The sequence below is a fragment of the Danio rerio genome, chromosome 11 (assembly GCF_052040795.2).
Source record: "Danio rerio strain M-AB ecotype USA chromosome 11, GRCz13ab, whole genome shotgun sequence".
NCBI classification, from domain to species: Eukaryota; Metazoa; Chordata; class Actinopteri; order Cypriniformes; family Danionidae; genus Danio; species Danio rerio.
In genome coordinates this window covers 4,381,271-4,400,604 of record NC_141031.1, presented here as the reverse complement: position 1 = coordinate 4,400,604, position 19,334 = coordinate 4,381,271, and the positions used below count along the sequence as shown (strand labels likewise).

Below are 19,334 nucleotides of genomic sequence, written 5' to 3'. Positions count from 1 at the left end.
ATCTGCCTCAGATATGAGGAACGGTTGCTTCTCTTTAGAGTTGTAATACTAGGAATTCGCCTCTCGCATCCCAAGTGGCTTTAAGATATCAAGGCTGTAAAATCACTTGTTTGGATTCAACTCCAGCCGAGCATACATTTACTCTGCAGGAGCTGATCTAGTGCATTGCAAGCATGCGATGCTTGGTTAACCCAGCGTTCACTTTAGGCTCAGAAGGACAGCGGCCCGAAACCATTTCATTCCCAGGAGCATCTACACACCTGATTACCTCACCTCCACTATCCTAAATATTCACTTCTGTTCCATTCATGAACTCTCTCACATTGCATCATGGTATATTGTAGCGTCCTTCGGATGCACGCTTCAGAATCTCGTCAAAAGTAGTAGGTCATCCTAGTACTTACTGTTACTGTTTTTCAAATACTATGAATTCGGAAATACTATTCGGCTTCCAGCAGCTGAAACCATTTCATTCTCAGGAGCATCTACATACCTGATTACTTCACATTCGTTATCCTACGTATCCGGTTCGATCCCAGTCATAAATTCGTTCACATTGCATCAAGGGTTATTACAGTGTCCTTTGGATGCGCAAATCAGAATCTCAAAGGAAGTAGTAGGTCATCCTGGTACATCTTGCATGCTGTTTTTCAAATACTATGAATTTGGACATACTCGGCTTGCATACTGTTTTTAATGTGTGTATTAAGGAAGTGTCCTTCTGAGACCCCACCCATTGACTTGTGTCCTTTGCGTTTTCATTAATTTGCTTTGAATTTTTTGAGCTACTCTGTCAAGTCCTGTTGTACTGTTCAGAGGACACCCTGGGCTTTCTAGTGATATGTTATTTGATTAACTGGCATGCTAGGAACCCCGTCTTACACTGCATCTAAAATGGCTGACATAGAAAATAGCACATTTTATGGGAAGTATGTAAAATTTTGCTTTTTAAATGTTTTTTTTATTATTGTCATTACATATATATTTGTTCATTAAAGTGTTAGGAACAATACATTTAGCTTTCAAAGCTGTTAACTTGTTTGTGTTTCAAAATATCATCCTTTTTTAAATGTCCACTATAGTAGACATCAGGACCATTTTAATGTAATTAATGACTGCATGTTGTAGGAGGCAGAACTAAAACAGAGTAGATTCTTTATAAAACAGTTGAGGGAGACTCTGATTTAGAGTCTAACAATCAGACAATTATAGAATGACAATCAGTTTTAAATCACTTTTATTTTAAATTTCTTTTAGATTAACATCACTTTTTTTTTTTTTTTTTTTGAGTTTTTTTGAGTTTGGCTCTCTTTCAGACTAAACAGTTTCAGGAATTTCATTAAAAAAGGAAAAAATGGCTTTTGTTTTGTTTTTGTTACATTAATATTGGATTATTATCCCTTTACAGCCATGTCCTGTACAGTTTTGTTGTCTGAGTGGCGGTCATTTTTTAACTAAAATGATCCTGTGGTCCACTACAGTGGACATGCTGTAAAATTAAAAATAAAGACAAAATGTAAAAACTCTAAATTGTAGATTTTTTTAAGCCAAAGGATGTAGGAAATCACAAAAAAAGGAAAAAAAGATTTTTTTTTTCAGGTTTTAGGAGGGTATGCCATGTCAGAAGCAGCCATAGTGAACACTATACCCATGTGACTCTATTACTGTATGCTTGCCTTATTTACTGTTGGCTACTAGGTTACAAGGTCAGCCACTCCAACAGCTTGATAAAAACACACCTAAATTGCATTCTGGATTTAAATTTTTGCAAAGTTGAAAAAGATTCACTTTATGTTAGCATGGAAACCAGGCTAACAGGCATTTATTAAGATCAACTATAATAGCCTGGCTGTAAAATCACTTGTTTGGATTCTACTCCAGCCGAGCATACATTTACTCTGCCGGAGCTGATCTAGTGCGTTGCAAGCATGCAATGCTTGGTTAACCCTGCGTTCACTTTAGGCTCAGAAGGACAGCGGCCCGAAACCATTTCATTCCCAGGAGCATCTACACACCTGATTACTTTACCTTCACTATCCTAAGTATCCGGTTCTGTCAGTGCACCTTTGCAGAAGTCTTTAGCCTCGCTAATTAGCCACCAATTGCCACGTTTGATGAATAAACCGTAGCCAATGACCTTCCCCACATCATGGCTGATCTACTGCGAGTGACCTTTACTTGATTATCTGAGTCCAGCGCCCTGCGGAGGGAGAGAAAGAGAGGTGGCTGGTATTCACAGAGGCAAGGATTTGTTCCCCCAGTGCACTCAAAACTTAATTGGAAAATTGATACAACTCCTGATTTGGTTTACTATATGGAATTAAATACTGGTTGAAGTGCAATTTATTCATTAAACAGACTGTTGTACTATTTTCCCCCCTGTGGAACATAAAATATATTTTCAGTGTCAAGTCGGTGGAAAGCAAAAACAACACATTAATAACGCTTTTCCCACTAAAGAAAAATAGAGTCTAGTTCCAAATCACTTCTTTGTCTTTCGATACCCTAAGCATTTTCTCTGAATCAGGAAAACCATTTCTACAACATCAGAAAGGTCCGACCCTTCCTATCTGAACATGCAGCTCAACTCCTTGTTCAAGCTCATGTTCTCTCCAGACTGGACTATTGCAACTCTCTACTAGCCAGGCTTCCAGCTAACTCTATCTGGAACCTACCTCTTCAGCTGCTTCAGAACGCAGCAGCATGAGTGGTCTTTAATGAACCTAGAAGAGCACATGTCACTCCGCTGCTCATCCATTTGCACTGGCTGCCAGTTGCTGCTCGCATCAAATTCAAAGCTCTGTTGTTTGCTTACAAAGTGACTTCTGGCCTTGCTCCTTCTTATCTGCTCTCACTTCTGCAGATGTATGTGCCCTCCAGAAACTTGCGTTCTGTGAATGAACGTCGCCTCGTGGTTCCATTCCAAAGAGGGAAGAAATCACTTTCCCGAACTCTCACATTCAATCTGCCCAGTTAGTGGAATGAACTACCTAACTGCATCAGAACGGCAGAGTCACTCGCTGTCTTAAAGAAATGACTAAAAACTCAACTATTTAGTCTCCACTTTCCTTCCTAATCTGCAATTGCCTCTCTGGTTCTACCGCTAACTGTACTACAAAAAAAAAATTTACTAATGTTTTGCTTCTTACACTTTACCAGAGATGTATAAAGTACTAGAGACCCATACTTAAGTAAAAGTACAAGTGCTTTATCAAAAATTGACTTGAGTAGAAGTAGAAGTGCTCTTTAAGCACCATACTTAAGTGGAAGTACAAAAGTATTCAACATTTTTTGTACTTAAGTATTACAAGTAGTTTATTTCAAAATTTACTACTCAAGTACTGAAAGTAAAAGTACAAGTATTGTGTAATGTAGTTATTAAAGAAAGCAGTCAAAATACACTAATTGTTTTGTTTATTTTAAATATCTTTTTGGGGTACTTGATTAAGCAGAACGAAAAGAAACATGGCTTATGATACTGTTTTTCTCTGTAAATAGTTTCTATGGTACAAGAGCTCACATCGTCAGGCCCTTTAACCAGAAAATGCCTTCACTGATGAGATAATTCAGCATGTTCACTCACATACATTCTCTCTCTCTCACACACACACTCACACACACACACACACACACACACACACACACACACACACACACACACACACACACACACACACACACACACACTGCCCTGCACACACCTAAATGTACACTCTCTCCCCACTCTCACACATTCATACACTCTCACACACACAGTTCTCTCTCTATCTCTCTCTCTCACACACACACATTTTTGTGAATTGTGGGGACATTATATAGGTTGCAATTGTTTTTACACTCTCTCTTACACACACACACACACACACACACATACGCACACACAGGTACAATCACACTGTTGTTTTCTCTTACACATTATTCACTCTCACTCACACACACACAATGACACACTCACACTTTGGGAGTTTTGAAGTTTAATTGCTTTAAAATCAAAAGCTTTAAACTAAACAAGCAAACTAAATCCTGCTTCACAAGTTCACTTGATTTAGATTTTATTGTAAAAAAACAGGAAAATGTGTATATTACTCTGTTAAATGAAAATCTGAAATATTTTGTGGCTTATGGCTATGATTTAGTAATAATTTTTATTTATTTTTATTATGTTTTTAATGAAATTGGTCTTACAGTTCATATTTTCTGTAGTATATTTATTAATTCTGGTACTTTTACCATAAACCAACATCTCAACCATTTGGTAGAGGCTGATATTTTAGAAATAATGTGATGTGTTGAATAAAAATGCACTGATTGTGTTAAATAGCGACATTAGGAGTTAAGAAATGCAATCAAAAAAAATTCTATTGCTTTTGTCTTGGTGTGACAGTTAAAGGGGTTTTTGTAATAAATTTCGTCCTTTAATACAGCAGTCAGATATACGAACTGTGCCCTTAATTTGACCTGCTCAAAGAAAACACTCTTTCTGGATGTATCAAACAAAACTCATGCACAGAAGACAGCATGAGCATTTACAGCTAATAAACTCATGTCAATATTATCCCGCCTGCTTTTTGAGCGATGATAGGCGGGTCTTACACGGCTATGATTGGTTATTGTCCTCAACAGAAAGGGCTTTAGAAATATAAGCGCTGTTCACCCATGGCGGGAAGAATACGCGATTATCACAGGTAATAGACACAGTGGAGAAAACTTGGCACGCTCATGTCTGGATCCACAGCTTTAACAGCTAAGAAGAGAGGAAAAGTTACCTTACAAACTGGCCAGCGGGTCAAATGTCCAAAATGAGAGAGCGAGAGATAGGCAGAGGTGAAGTTTTACAACATTTCTCCCTAATAGTAAACTAGCGGCTGGTATGCTGTGCCGCCTCGCCCTCGCGCCTCCGTCCTTCGCCATAGTATTGCGACATCGCGCATAGGAGATAAATGACGTCATCACGTAATAACCGGGTATGACCTATTACTGAACTGATATCAATCATTTTGACACCCCTAGTAATGAGTAACGATGCAGCACATAAAAAATCTATCGGAGTAAAAGTATTAAACTCATGTAAAATATGTACTTAAGTAAAAGTGGAAGTAGGAGAAAAAAATAATACTCCAGTAAAGTACAGATACTGCCTTTTAGTACTTAAGTACAGTAGTGAAGTAGTTCTACTTCGTTACTATACATCTCTGCACTTTACACACCTCAAACTTGCCTACAGCACTTATTCATTGTTGCTCTTACAGTTTTGTAAATTGCTTCCTTGTCCTCATTTGTTAGTCACTTTGGATAAAAGCGTCTGCTAAATGACGAAATGTAAACGTAAAAGTGATTCATAAGTAGCACCAAACCGTTGGTGGCCTAGAAGTTAGAACCACTTGCATCAATGGTTGAGGGCAGAGTTACCATGATAAGGAGACCAACAGAAACTCCATATTTGAAATGGCCGCAGAACATAATGCTGAACATGTTATTGCGAACATGTAATTCTCTCCTGTATTCTTTGTCTATAAAAATTACATTGTGCTACATGAGCATGTTATTATCGCTCATAATCTCTGTCTATACAAACTGAGATGGCAGATGGAAATGCATTTGCAGAATAAACTCGGACAGGGCCTGCGTCCTAAATCGCCTACTACTCATTTGAATTTACCACACGACTGTTAGAAAGATATGTTCTATATAGTATGAATGTGAGTAGTATGAATTGAATTTGGACCTACAACATCCGCCATTTGTCTATATTACATGACCTAACTACGTCAGTTGCATCGCCTCACTTCTATTTATGAATTATTTCACATTGCATCATGCGATATTGTAGTGTCCTTGAGATGCGTGCTTCAGAAACTTGCCGTAGGTCATACTGTGTTTTCAATACTATGAAAACGGACATACTATAAGGCTCACATACATTTATTTAACGTATAATAGGGAAGTATGTGATATCGGACGCATCCATAGTGAATATTACACTCATGTGGCTCTATTCTGCTTGTCATGTTTACTGTTGGTTACCATTACAGTCAGCCACTCTAACAACTTGACGGAAACACACCTAATTTGCATTTGGGAATTTTCTTATTTTGCAAACTTTGAAAAGATTCACATCATGTTAGGATGGAAATCCGGCTAATGGGCATTCATCATGATCAACTAAGATAGTAGGGCTTAAACAAAACAAAAAATGGTCACTTCTTGAAAAAAATCTATATTTTTTTTTAGGTTACAGGGCTATGAAACCCCCCTGTTTCAGCAGGGTGTTTTCACACCTCTAGTGTGGAAAAAGTCAGGAAAGTGGGTGAGTCCAGCTCTGTGTCGGGGGAGGGAAAGAGCGAAGGTTTTGGATTAAAAATGGAAGTTTTCTTTTGGCTACGCACTAATTTTCACAGAGGCGAAACAAAGATGCAGGAGTGAAAGACAGTGACTGTTTACATGGGCATCAGTAATCAAATTATTTGCCAAATCATTAATTTGTTGACTTAAACTGTAGGGATGTAACGGTATCAGAATTTCACGGTACGGTAATACCTCGGTATGAATGTCACGGTACGGTATTTATTGAATCATTTAAAGGAAAAAATAAAACTTATGAAAATACTCCAAAAAAGTGCCAAAAGTGTCAATGACATACAAATTAGCCATCTATCTGTAAGCTTTGAAACAGGAACTTCAATTTTAATAACAAAAAAATATTAAACCATGTAAAAAAATAAAGTTTCAATTTAGTATTGTTGAAAACTCATCACATTCAACATTTAATCACTCACTCACTTAGATAGAGATGGGTTTAAAGGAAAATTATCATATAAATGTAATCTGGTAAAAGCTGGTATCTCTGGGTATTTACAATGTCCCCTGCAACAGAAAAAAAAACCCTCTCATTTGGGACTGAGGTTTCTGGGACAAGAGAGATATGACTTGGCCCAGGTTGACAGCAGTGGGTAACGTTGTGCATTGTCTTTCCCCCACTTGAGAGGACAAACCATGAGTAAGATAGAGGTCTCATGTCTGCATCAATCTGAACAGTGTGCTGACAACACCGCTATTCAGTACGCGTGCGACAACACAGCTGATAAGAACTCGCGCGACAACACCGCTATTCAGTACGCGCGCGCGACAACACAGCTGATAAGAACTCGCGCGACAACACCGCTATTCAGTACGCGCGCGCGACAACACAGCTGATAAGAACTCGCGCGACAACACCGCTATTCAGTACGCGCGCGGCGACAACACCCGCTTTAGAGTTTTCCAGCTCTTTTTCATCCTCGCTTCTAGCAGCACACTCCATTTCCGCATTACTGGATCTGTAGCGACAACAGACAGCAAGGGATGATGGTCAAGCATGGGCTGATGGGAATTGTAGTTTTCGCTACCTCCCGTTCGCTTCATTCGCCTGAGCAAATTTTCTCAGAAGACCTATAGTTTTACCGAGTCATGCGACTACGGTAATATCAAAAAAAATTAATATTGCGGTATGACGGTATTTACAATACCGTTACATCCCTATTAAACTGCAGTTTGGCACTTTCATTCTGAAATATTTTTATGCATGCCCTCCGTGACAAACCCGATATTGCATACGAGGAACTGCTGGAAGAGTGTAGAATTAATGGAATCTTTGATACCGCACGTTATATAAGACAAAAAAAAAATCAGCATTTCTCAGTACCTTAAATGCACTCGGGTATGTAGCATTAGAAAGCCGTGTGTGTAAAGACTATCCTTTAAAAAAGTGCAGCAAAAATTACTCACGACGGTAATAGTTTGATTGCGGTGTGTACATGTTTACACTCTGAGAGCATTTACATCAGATCTTTCAGTCCATAATATTGTAGTGATATTAACATACTGTAAACTTAGTAACTTAGAAATCTTTTTGACTAAGGTCTGTGTTTAAACACTGAAATAATACTGCTGACGATACGAACTAACTTTGCCATCTGAATAAACAAACAACAGCTCAAAAAATGTGTTTTGGTGTTTCGTGACCCTTTAAGGCCCTTGAATAAAATCTAAAATAAATATCTGTGCTTGTTTGCTGACTGGATATGGCAAGAGTCTTAATTTGCAAGCGTAACTTTCGACAGAATTTGGAAGATTTCCCTGAAGGTCAAATTTTGCTACTGAATCTGTTTACCACTTCATCTCTATTATGAACGATCAAGCAACACATCTAAATGAGAATAGGCGATCTCAGTTACATATGCAGGCAAAATTGGAACAACAAACATTGCCACAATAGTTTATTATTTAAAAGCCAGTTCTCTAGGTGAGGAGATTTTCTTTTCTAATAAGTGTCTTATTGGATTGACTGTCGTTAAAATGCACGCTGTTATAAAATGGTATGTAATGGTATTCTTGGTTCAGATACAAGATTTTTTTTGCAATGCTAATAGTACATTTTCTTCTGCTTTTAAAATGTTTATGGATCATTTTCAGCCATTACTTGATGAGTGCAATTCAAGGTTATTAAATTGTATAGCACTTTTCACAATATATTAAATGTCAATGTGAAAATGAAGTGTTCTAAATGAAAATAGGAGTTATATTAACAAACATTGAAACAAACACAAATTACATAGAAGTTTTTCTAACAAAGCGCCTTATGTATTAAAACAGGGAGAATGTGTCTTACGGGTGGTTTGTCGAGCAAACTCGCCTGCATGGAGCGCACACACGTATCCTATAGTACATTGTGTACAAAGATATGCTTTTAATCTAGTTTTAAACAGAGAGAGTGTGTCTGAGCCTCAGACATTATAAGGAAGGCTATTCCAGAGTTTAGGAGCCATATAAAAGAAGGCTCGACCTCCTTTAGTGGACTTTTTTTTCAGTTTTCAAAACAAGTATATTTCTTTAATGCATTAATGTCAGGATTATATTTAAGTAATTTAATGACAAATTAAAAAAAATGTTTTAACAGTGTTTGTTTTATCAATGAAGCATTACATATTTATTTTCATTAACCTTACATTTAGTTGAGGATGTCAAGTTAATTTAGTTGTCTGATAATGTTTCACAGTTATTCGTCAGTTTATTTAGGGTAATGACATGCAAAAGACAAAACAAATGTTTAATCAGGGTGTTAAAAAAACTCACCTTCAGGTCAGCTACTTCTTCACTGAGCAATAGTCACTGTGCACTAAGCAAATCCCAGCCGGGTCCATCACTTTTTTCACTTCACCCCATTGAAATCTTTTGTGGTTTGCGCTATTTGCATGTATAGTGAGGATCTGCACTGCGTTTTCTATTTGTGTTTGTGTTATGAGGATTTGCAGTGTATGTGTCTTCTTAAGTTAAGCGTTAAGCTCTCTCGGCCACCAAAAACAAAACATTTTATAATTATTATTACTTTATTATTATTATTATGGCGAGGCAGTGGCGCAGTAGGTAGTGCTTTCACCTCACAGCAAGAAGGTCGCTGGTTCGAACCTCGGCTCAGTTGGCGTTTCTGTGTTGAGTTTGCATGTTCTCCCTGCCTTTGCATGGGTTTCCTCCGAGTGCTCCGGTTTCCCCCACGGTCCAAAGACATGTGGTACAGGTGAATTGGGTAGGCTAAATTGTCCGTAGTGTATGAGTGAATGTGTGTGTGGATGTTTTCCAGAGAGAGGTTGTGGCCGAAAGGGCATCCGCTGCGTAAAAACTTGCAGGATAAGTTGGCGGTTCATTCCGCTGTGGCGACCCCGGAGTAATAAAGGGACTAAGCCGACAAGAAAACAAATGAATAATTGTATTATTATTTTTATAAGTCTTTTATGGTAAGTTCAACAGTATCTTACAGAATTATGAGGGATAATTCCAATTTGGTTATCAATTTCACTGTAAATTAAACAGTAATCATTTAATTAAAGTGTACATTATGCAGATTATACTACCCTAATGTCTCTCACATTTTGCATTACAATAATGAGAAACGGTAAGCAACAAGCTTACAGTACGTGACTTGAAATGTACTTGCTAATCCAAAATAATATCTTCATTCTGTCTTTGGACTGTGGGATGAAATATGACCTGGAGATATCTCGAAAGTTTTTTTATGAGACAGCAAACATGTTCGCCACTCAACCGATCGAGCACCTAAGCTTTATCTACAACAGTGTTTAATACTCTCTATAGATGCTGCTACAGTATAGGTTCATTTTGAGCTCGTTGGCTGGTGTTGTTTGTCACGCTGATGGGACATAAAGGATCCACACGCCTCTATCTGTGTTGCTATCTTAATAACCTTACCCTGTCCATTCTCTCAGCTCCAGCGAGCCTCATTACTTCCTACAGTGTACATCTGATGAGAAAAACCACTTAACCATCATCACGGTAGAAACGCCGTCCTACAGTCCTAATCTGGAGAACATCTATTATATATAAAACGTTTATTTGTGATGTAAACATTGCTTTTTAAGTTATGTCAAAGTAAATTGCGTAATAAAAAAGGAAGAGAATAAAAGATCATTAAAGAAAACACAATTTCTGGAACGATCCGCCAAATCCTCAGTCACTGTGAATCTTCATTTGTTTGGAGTTGCGGCTGGTTTTAATGGCACACTGCATCACTGTTTTGTGCGGTCTTGCCACAAGATCCATTAAGTTGTTTCTATTCATTTTAAAGTAGGCAAACAGACTGGCAGCAGCGCTGGCAGAGAAGCAGAATTACTGTTATCTGCAAGAAAAAAAAAAAGAGAGCAGGCAGATACACAAAATCCGCAATGGTGTTGAAAGCTTTTACAGGAAACTTCATAGAAGGTTGAGTTGGTCTCATGGTGACTACTGCAGCATGGCTGTACTAATTCAGCTACAATATATTCACAGTATGACTTCTGTAAATGTACATCACTCTTCAGAGATATTAATCATGTTCTGTAAACACAAAGTTGGATTATTGAAGGTATTCTTGCTCACATTGTGTGTGTAGGTTGTTCAAAACCAAACTGATCAACAGGTCAACTCCTACTTCACTGCAAAAAATGCTTTTCCTGCTTAGATTTTTTGTCTCGTTTCTAGTATAAATATCTAAAATTTCTTATATCAAGAAGCATTTTCTAGACAAGCAAAACATACTGTCTTGTTTTAAGAAATAATATGCAAAAATTAAGTGAGTTTTTTCTGAAAACAAGCAAAAAAATCTGCCAATGGGGTAAGAAAATAATCTTGTTTTTTTTTTTTTTTTTCACTTTTGGAAACAAAATAAATAATTTTCAGTGTTTTTCATATTAAAAGTAGAAAATTAGCAGTATCTCTTCTTAATAAAATACATTTTGTATGTCCTGTATATAATATTTTAGACAGTGCATTTCTTGCATCTCCTGTAAACAAGTATTTTAATGTAAATAATAATTTTAGTGTATTCTCAAGGCATCTCTGTTGCAGCCTACTATCATTTTCAATGTAGAGCAACGTAAGGGTGCTTTCACATCTGTAGTTCGCTTCATTTGGTCCGGACCAAGCGCAGTAAATGATACATTGTTGCATTTTCTGCCAAGTTTGGGTCGTTTTCACACCACACTGCTGGCTTTGGTTCTAACCAGTTCATACGAACCAAAATGCAGTCATCTGACAAAATCCACATCTCTCATTGGCCAGATGTTGTTGAACATAGTTCCTAAACTGCTTATCTATTGGTCAGAATTCACGTGTGGGAAAATGCCAATGAACTCCCGCAAGAAAACAAAACCGGCAGACACAAAATGTCGTTTTTACTCTGGAGGGACGACTGTGCTGGCTGATTGTTTGCCTGCTTTAGACAAACTATACATTTCGAGAACGAAGCGCGGCCACGGCTGGAAAACAGTGTTTTAATGCATCGCACATCACTTCAGGAGGAGGCGTGAATTAATTTAGCTAAACTGCGACATGGTCATCTTGCGGAAATATTACCAACGATCCATCAGGTAATGTTTCCCCTCTCTCTCTCTCTCTCTCTCTCTCTCTCTCTCTCTCTCTGTTGGTAAAGCGCTGTCAACAAATATTTTTCCTCCATATCCCATAATGCGCATCAGCATACAGCAGCTGGATTAGTCCAAAACGCGCAGTACTTTTTGCAGTCGGACCTGTTTTAGTACGGATCATATTCTCACAACAAACGAACCGCTCCAGGGTTCGTTTGAAAGCGTACCGAGACCACCTCTTCAAGCAGATCTCGGTACACTTACTTGGGAAAGCGAACTCTAGTGCCATTCAATCGAACTAAATAAGGCAGGTGTGAAAGCACCCTAAGATTCAAGAATAGGTTCATCATCCTACTTGCCCATATATCAGATGTTGCTGCAAAGTGGCCTCAAAAGTATATAAAGCAGCCTTTAAAGTCTGTTCTGCGTGCTATCTGCAATATCACTAGCTGGCAGGGTTTTTTTTTTTTTGTTTCTGTGTCAAGTTTTTAAGCTTTTCACTCATCATAGCACACGTGCAGCTGATGATATGACAATAAAAGTGATTTGATTTGTGAGGGTTTTGATTTTTCTGAACACTACCTTAATGTAAAAGAACTTGAAACAACTTTAATCATATAGTAAACAAAAAAACGTCCGTTTTGAACTGAACTTTGGCAATTGACAATGACAAGAACACGGGGACGCAAGAACGCATATTGAGAAACAGTCATTGTCTCTGCCCTCTTGTTGTTTCTCCCGGTGTATAAAAGCCCTTGTGTTTCAGTCAAAGTTTGTTTGCATGGATTTTGCCCCCATCTTCCTTGTTTTTTGCTCTGTTCTTCCCTGGATCTTTAGTTTTGTTAGTATTTTAATAAATGTCAAACTGCATGTGGATGCACCTCTTGCCTTTGCCTTATCTACATAACAGCCAGACAGAAAAAAATATATATAAATAAATAAAACAATTAAAGATTATTTTGGGGACATTAATACTCACGCCCCCAGCTGATAGAATATGCCAAGTTTTGTCCCTGGAACATCAAATATAATCTTCGCTGCTCCGTGAAGCCAGCCAAAATGACAAAAATGTGAAAATTCATTCCTAAGAGTGAATATTAAAGATACATATTTTATTTATTTTTATGTGTAACTATTTAAAGATTGCAAAATGGCATTACTGAATGCTTTAGAAATGATATGCGGCTTACTGAGTGTTTCAGCCAGCTTAGCAAACGTCTGTGCTCATTTTATCATCAGAGGTTTGCTTTGCTTCCATGCTAGTCTACCATGACAGGCCCGATACCTGCGTCTTTCTGCGCTTCACGGGAGACTTCAGGCTTCAGAGCTGCTGCGTGATATAAATACCCCGTTTGCAGCTTTATGAGAAGCCTGCCTCTACCTGTGTCTACAAGGCAGAAACAACTCTCTTTCAACGTCAAGCTCTTCTCACACACAGAGACATACACATGTTGGTATTGGTGATTTATGAGGACTCTCTATAAGCGTCATGTTTTTTATACAATAAACAAAATGATAAGTATATGCTTCTACACCAGCCATATCCCTAAACTCAACCATGCCACTTTTTTTTTTTTTTTTGAATTTCAAAAAACCCATTAAGTATGATTTTTTGTGTGTGTGTGTGTGTGTTTTTAATTACAAGGGCATAAGGCATGTCCTAATAAACCACCTCAATGTTAATACCCAAGTCATACTAATGTCATTATACAAATTTTTGTACTTGTAAACCACCAAAACTATTACACACCAGGCCCGTAGCCAGCCTGTTGAAGGGGGGGGGGTTCTTTTTTTCTCAAAAAGTGGACCTTTTTGCAGTTATGAGATTTAAATGCTGCATTTTAGTGACTTTTTAGCTTGATTAGCTAGTAAGATGTTATCATAACCACACTTTTTGATGTACTAAAAATATTTCCTAAAAATTCAAACAAGAATAATTTTTAAATAAAATACAAATTTATTACATCATATGTCATTAGGAAAAAATAGCAATATGGTAAAGTTGTTTTAAAGTAAAAAAAAAACTCTAGCCTAATATCATTTATTAGACAAAAAACAAACTGGCCAGCACAATCAACTATCCTCAGTCACAGTTTGGCCAGTTCAATAAAAAAAATATAATAATAATAATACAATAATGATTAATTCGTCAGATTTGTTCTAGCCTCTTTGGTTAAAAAAAAAAAAAAAGCCTTTTTCGATGGATTATTTTCATTATTTATGATGGCATTGCAGTCAAAATAGTATGAAAATAGGACAAATGAGCTAATTTGGGACAAATTCTGGACCTTTGTCAGTGAGGGGTGGGTCTTCCGAACCACCCGAACCCCCCTGGCTAAAGGTCTCAAAAGTTAGAACATGTTTTATGCTGATAGTAAACATGTTTTAATAGAATTTTGGCTGTAAAAACGCACCTACGGGTGTTTCAGGCGCAAGTCAGATTTTCTCCAGGTCAGAATTTATTTAGTTTATATTAATTTTGTCCAAAAAATGATAATACCTATCCAGCTTTATCTGGAATGCATCCCAAATCACCCTCTGATGTGGTTTGAGCAATCAGGTTTATATCCAATCAGAATAAATGAGCAAACAGCCTCAAAAACACAGACGTGACTGGATTAGCGCCTTTTGCTATGAAGTGACATCTGACGGCCGAGCACTTGCCATTTAAGGCTTCATTGGGCAGTTATTTAAACAATGTCAGAAATAGGGAAAGAGAGGTCATGTACTGGACAAGTCAATAAATATACAGGACGTCCAGGCTAATGCGGCCAGTTAGAACCTCAGGAGCAGATTTTCATCTGTTAGGAAGTAAGTCACTTACCTGTTTGGCAGTCTTTATGAACATATGTTCAATATTTTGCGATATAACGCCGCTGCCTGCCTTTTCTGCCTCCTTGCTCTTTTCAACCCACAGCGTAACTCACCGTGGATGTCGCATCAAAGATTCAAATGTGACCACTCAGTGGGTTATGTCACGTGACTCGCATCACATTATTGTGGCTTTGAGGCACTATGGGATTCGAATTACTGGCCAGAGTTATTTAAAATTACACTTGATTCCAATATATAGTGATTATAAATATTTCATATTAATTATATAATAAATATATTATATAATATTAAAATACATACAATAATTAAAAGGACAAATTCTGGACCTTTTGGGCGTGGGAACCCCCTATGGCTATGGGCATGCACACACACACACACACACACACACTCAGTCTGCCATGTATAGAATTGGTCTCTGACTGGTGTCAAATGTCAAACATACGACCCACAAAGGTGTCTAATCATGCCTGAGGGATGATTGGAATTGCATTTAAAACATAAATAATTACTGTAAATAAATATTAAACCTTACTCTGAAATTTACATGAAGTGTATTCGTTATAATGTTTGATTATGTAAGATGCAATGCAGGGCTCAACAATAAGGACTGCCTGATGGCCTGGGCCCAGTGTGAGAGACGCTTGGGACAGTACACAGAATCATTACTGGCCCGATCCGCACAGTGCTGCCTTGTCACTAAAGTTTCATTTGCTTGCGACTATTTGTCAGTTGCGTGCATTGCAAGTTTGTGCTTTTAAGTCTTTAAATGCTACCTTCTCTGTGATGTCGTAAACATCATATTGCTTTTCGGTTCCTCTTATCTGATTTGATGTTTTGGGCTTGTTATTTTTTTCCATAACCTGGTAACAACCAGTACAGTGAAGTGACTGCAACATCAAAGTATAATGATAAAAGAAAACGTCTGTTTCTAATGTCTAGGAAGCAGACATTTACGTGGGTATAACCAACGCAATGTCACGGCAATTCGTAACTTTTTAATTTAGTGGCTAATTCGTATGAATTTGTACGATCTAATTCGTACATTTTTGTACAATTTGCTCGTCACCCAATGACAGTTGGGGTTAAGGGTGGGGTTGGGTGCCTCCTTTTTAAAATCATACATTTCCGTATAAGTAAAATCGTACGAATTAGTACAAATTAGCCACTAAACTGACAAAACGTAAAATACTTATGTTTACTCGTGAGATCAGGCTGGTATAACACAATGAAAAAATGATGTTTTGCACAATTTGCCATCAGTGTGACAAGTCGGCCACCTTTTGTTAAATAATTTCGAACTGCATTATAGTCATTATACTTTTATTAACATTTTTTAAATATTTAAATTCTAGATTCACAGACATTATTTTTGACACATTATTTAAAATATGTCACTAAAAATGGCTATAAATGGCAAGTAAAAATCTGAATCATTGGCCCAATCAGACCTGTATTCTTGGGGTTGAACCCTGCAATGGGCTGCAGACAAAAAAGACTGTGATATATTGTAATACTATAAATAATGATATCTTGTATAACAATGTAAGTTATAATAAATGTATCCTTTAAGACTATCAGATGCTAGAGTTAATATGGAATTTATCTGTTTTAAATCATATTTAAATTTGAGGCATTGATTCAATTATCCATTCATAACTGGTTTCTTCCAAATGAATCAGTCATTTTGAACAAATCATTTGAATTAATGAGTCAACAAGTCATTCGCTGCCACCTTCTTAGGGTTTTTAGGGTTGCATTTATTTAGCTCTAGCTATACCTGATTTAGTATGGTACGATTCACAATAGCACCGTTTGGATCTCCATTACAGTTTAGTATCATGTAAAGTAGGTGAGATTCTGTCATGATGACTTTCTGAATGCTTCTGAATTTTTTTTGTTTTCAGGTTGTCCCATCCTGCTCTCGCTGGTTTTGTTCCTCGGCTACCGATGAGAGGAATTGTCTGGACTGCTGCCACTGATCTTGATGCTTTTTTCCTGAGATGGCGTAGAAAAATGTTTAGCTGTGTGACCCAACGATACAGCAGTGGCTGTTTCTTTTAATTATGGTGGGTTTGAGACACAGACATTGACCATTTTCTCTGACACAATGACCAATCCATTTTATCAAAGTTATCCTAAAACTATCACACAACATCCATTTTAGTCTTAGGACAGTTTTGAAAACCTTTTTTTATTTTTATCCTCTTCAAATGCTAAATGGTTATATTCATTAAAACAGCAGTGTGGTCACCTAACATCTTAGGAACAGAAAATTGGCATGAAATGGAAGATAAAAAAAAATGTAGGCTGGTGCATGATTTTGTTCTATGAGAACTGATTTGAGTGTTGAAAGATGGGCGTTGCAGACCAGAAACCAGACAACCCACTGATAGTCCCACCCTTAAGGAATGCCATTTCAAGGGGGATGATTAGGGTATGATTAACGATTATGAGGGCAAATACATTTTTACAAAATAACGACATGCACAGATACATTATATATGCAAACACTACTATATACATAGAAAACAAGTGTAAATTTTGATTTCGTGATGACTTTAAGTTTGTTTGTGTAAATGGTATGTTGCGAAAAAATGACAAACTACAAAATGTTAACTAATTTTAATTTTTTTTATGGGATCGCTCTTTATTATTGTTTGTTCATAAATGTATTTTTTTCCACCTGACAAATCCACTGAGTTTTATTAATTTTTGACAATAGTCTGAGGTTATTTTGTTAGATTGTTCTAGTTTGGGTTTATTCTGATGTACAGTATATACTATACACTTAGGGCTGGACAATAATTCAATATCAATATATATCGGGATAGATTTTTTTAAGTTTAACTTGAGGAAACCTGCAGAAACCCTGTGGTTATTGCAAAGTTGATGAAATAGAAAGAATCTGATTGATAGAGGCATTAAACATGTTAAATAATGAAAATGTGTTATATAAAAAATTAGTCTATATAAATAGACTATATAAAATATATCAGAACTATTTTATGTTAAACCTTTTAATTTAATTGAGTAATTATACACAAATATAAATACTCAGATAGAACCCTTAAAGGGTGTTCAATATGAAAAGCAACCAGAACTATTAATATACTCAAACAACTCTTTTCTTTTGCAAATATTAATGTAGCCAATACTCTTTATCATTTTTTTTAAATTGTAATTTTTTTTCGTTTTTTTTTTACGATGTGAATTTTGGTATTATTTTAATTGTTAAATATTCAGCATACAAAAAAACAACTGATAAAAGTTTCTGTCTATCACGTTGGTCAAGCTAATCCCCATGAACTATGTATGTATATATATGTGTATATATATATATTTGTAAAGGCTAAATAAAAAAAAAGAGAACATTAACTTTTTTGTACTTTTTTTATTTAAAGAAAAGTTATAAGAGCCTGGAGGTATTATAGACTTTGCAAATTCAGTTTGCAGACATTTGTAGGTACTTCTTAATATTGTCCATATCGATATCGGAATTATATCTTATAGACCGAAATTAAGAGATATATCGTGATATAATTTTTTGCCATATCGTCCAGCCCTATATACACTAATATCTTATTGTAAATCATCCCAAATGGTGGTTCGCCCAGGGTGCCATTTAAGCAAGAACCGCCACTGATAGTGCTGATATTGTTCTGATGTTATGCAATTTCACAAGTACCATAGTAAACAATATAAGGACTCTGTCACAAGTTGGCACTAAACAAATGTGCGAATATAAAACCAAGTTTACCTTTCTGTTAACAGACGCTTTCAATCAGTAGCTGACATCATAAAAAAAACTAAAATATATAGTTGAGACGTTGAAAAATTGCAGACTTGGCCCTACTCAGTAGCCTGTGACGTGTATCAGCGTGTAAACTCACACTACCGCTTCCACTTACCTTACTTAATAAACTTGTCGCAGAGGACAGGCCTGGAAAAAACAACACAAATGCTCTGAATTTGTTTCTCTTATTGTTATTCTCCCTCTCTCTCTTCAGCCCATTGTTGTTTAGCACAGTGTTTGCGCGTAGGAACAGCAGTGTGGGTGTCTCCACGAGGGCCGCCGAGTTGTGAGAGCTCTCTTTGCATCTTAATGTCCTTGCTTTCAATAAATGACCGGAGAGAAGAGAGCGGCACAGCGGTGCGACTGAAACAAAAAAGCAGCATTTTGTATTGTGCCGGAGCCTGTCCTCATTCCAGCTGTGTTGTGGAGAATCACAGCTCACTGGCTCCCCCTGCTGAACGGAGAGTGGTGTGCAGGCGGACACAGCAGTTGGTTTTAGGGTAAATAAAACATCTCATGTTAACATTGTTTTACTCATCATATATTTTGTCTATACCCTAAATTATATAATGTGAGGTAGAGGTAATATATAGATATAAGTGGATGTGGTAAAAATAAACAGGCAAACGCAGGCGTGTAGGCAGCCTGGTGAAAGGGATGGATCTTTTTCTCAAATAGTCTGGCCTTTTTTTGCAGTTATATGCCTCATTTTCATTTTAATGCATTCATTCGTTTTCTTTTCGGCTTAATCCCTTTATTAATCTGGGGCCGCTACAGCGGAATGAACCACCAACTTATCCAGCATATGTTTT

General features: G+C 37.0%; 1 protein-coding gene and 2 long non-coding RNA genes across 11 annotated transcripts in view; 1 reads left to right on the top strand and 2 right to left on the bottom strand.

The window, feature by feature from the left end:
• The window catches only part of LOC147841635 (uncharacterized), a 183,201-nt gene that overhangs the window by 52,901 nt on the left and 110,966 nt on the right, over positions 1-19,334 (bottom strand). The window lies entirely within an intron of this gene.
• The window catches only part of LOC137490698 (bis(5'-adenosyl)-triphosphatase-like), a 746,092-nt gene that overhangs the window by 721,616 nt on the left and 5,142 nt on the right, over positions 1-19,334 (top strand). For 5 of the 8 annotated variants that reach the window (XR_015502296.1, XR_015502292.1, XR_015502305.1 and 2 more), the window contains one exon: positions 16,634-17,411. Coding sequence is in view for 1 of the 8 variants with exons in the window: in XM_087273182.1 (XP_087129308.1) it covers positions 16,634-16,680 (47 nt within the window). In the remaining 7 variants the exon portion in view is untranslated. Of the gene's footprint in view, positions 1-16,633; positions 17,412-18,736; positions 19,044-19,334 lie in introns of those variants that run through there. The other 3 variants (XR_015502297.1, XR_015502298.1, XR_015502299.1) reach the window with 3 other exon arrangements.
• On the bottom strand, positions 795-7,654 carry LOC147841636 (uncharacterized). Its single transcript, XR_015502324.1, has 3 exons — positions 7,216-7,654; positions 5,199-7,161; positions 795-3,150 (listed from the first exon to the last, which is right to left on the bottom strand). It is a non-coding gene; the product is annotated as an uncharacterized LOC147841636 (long non-coding RNA).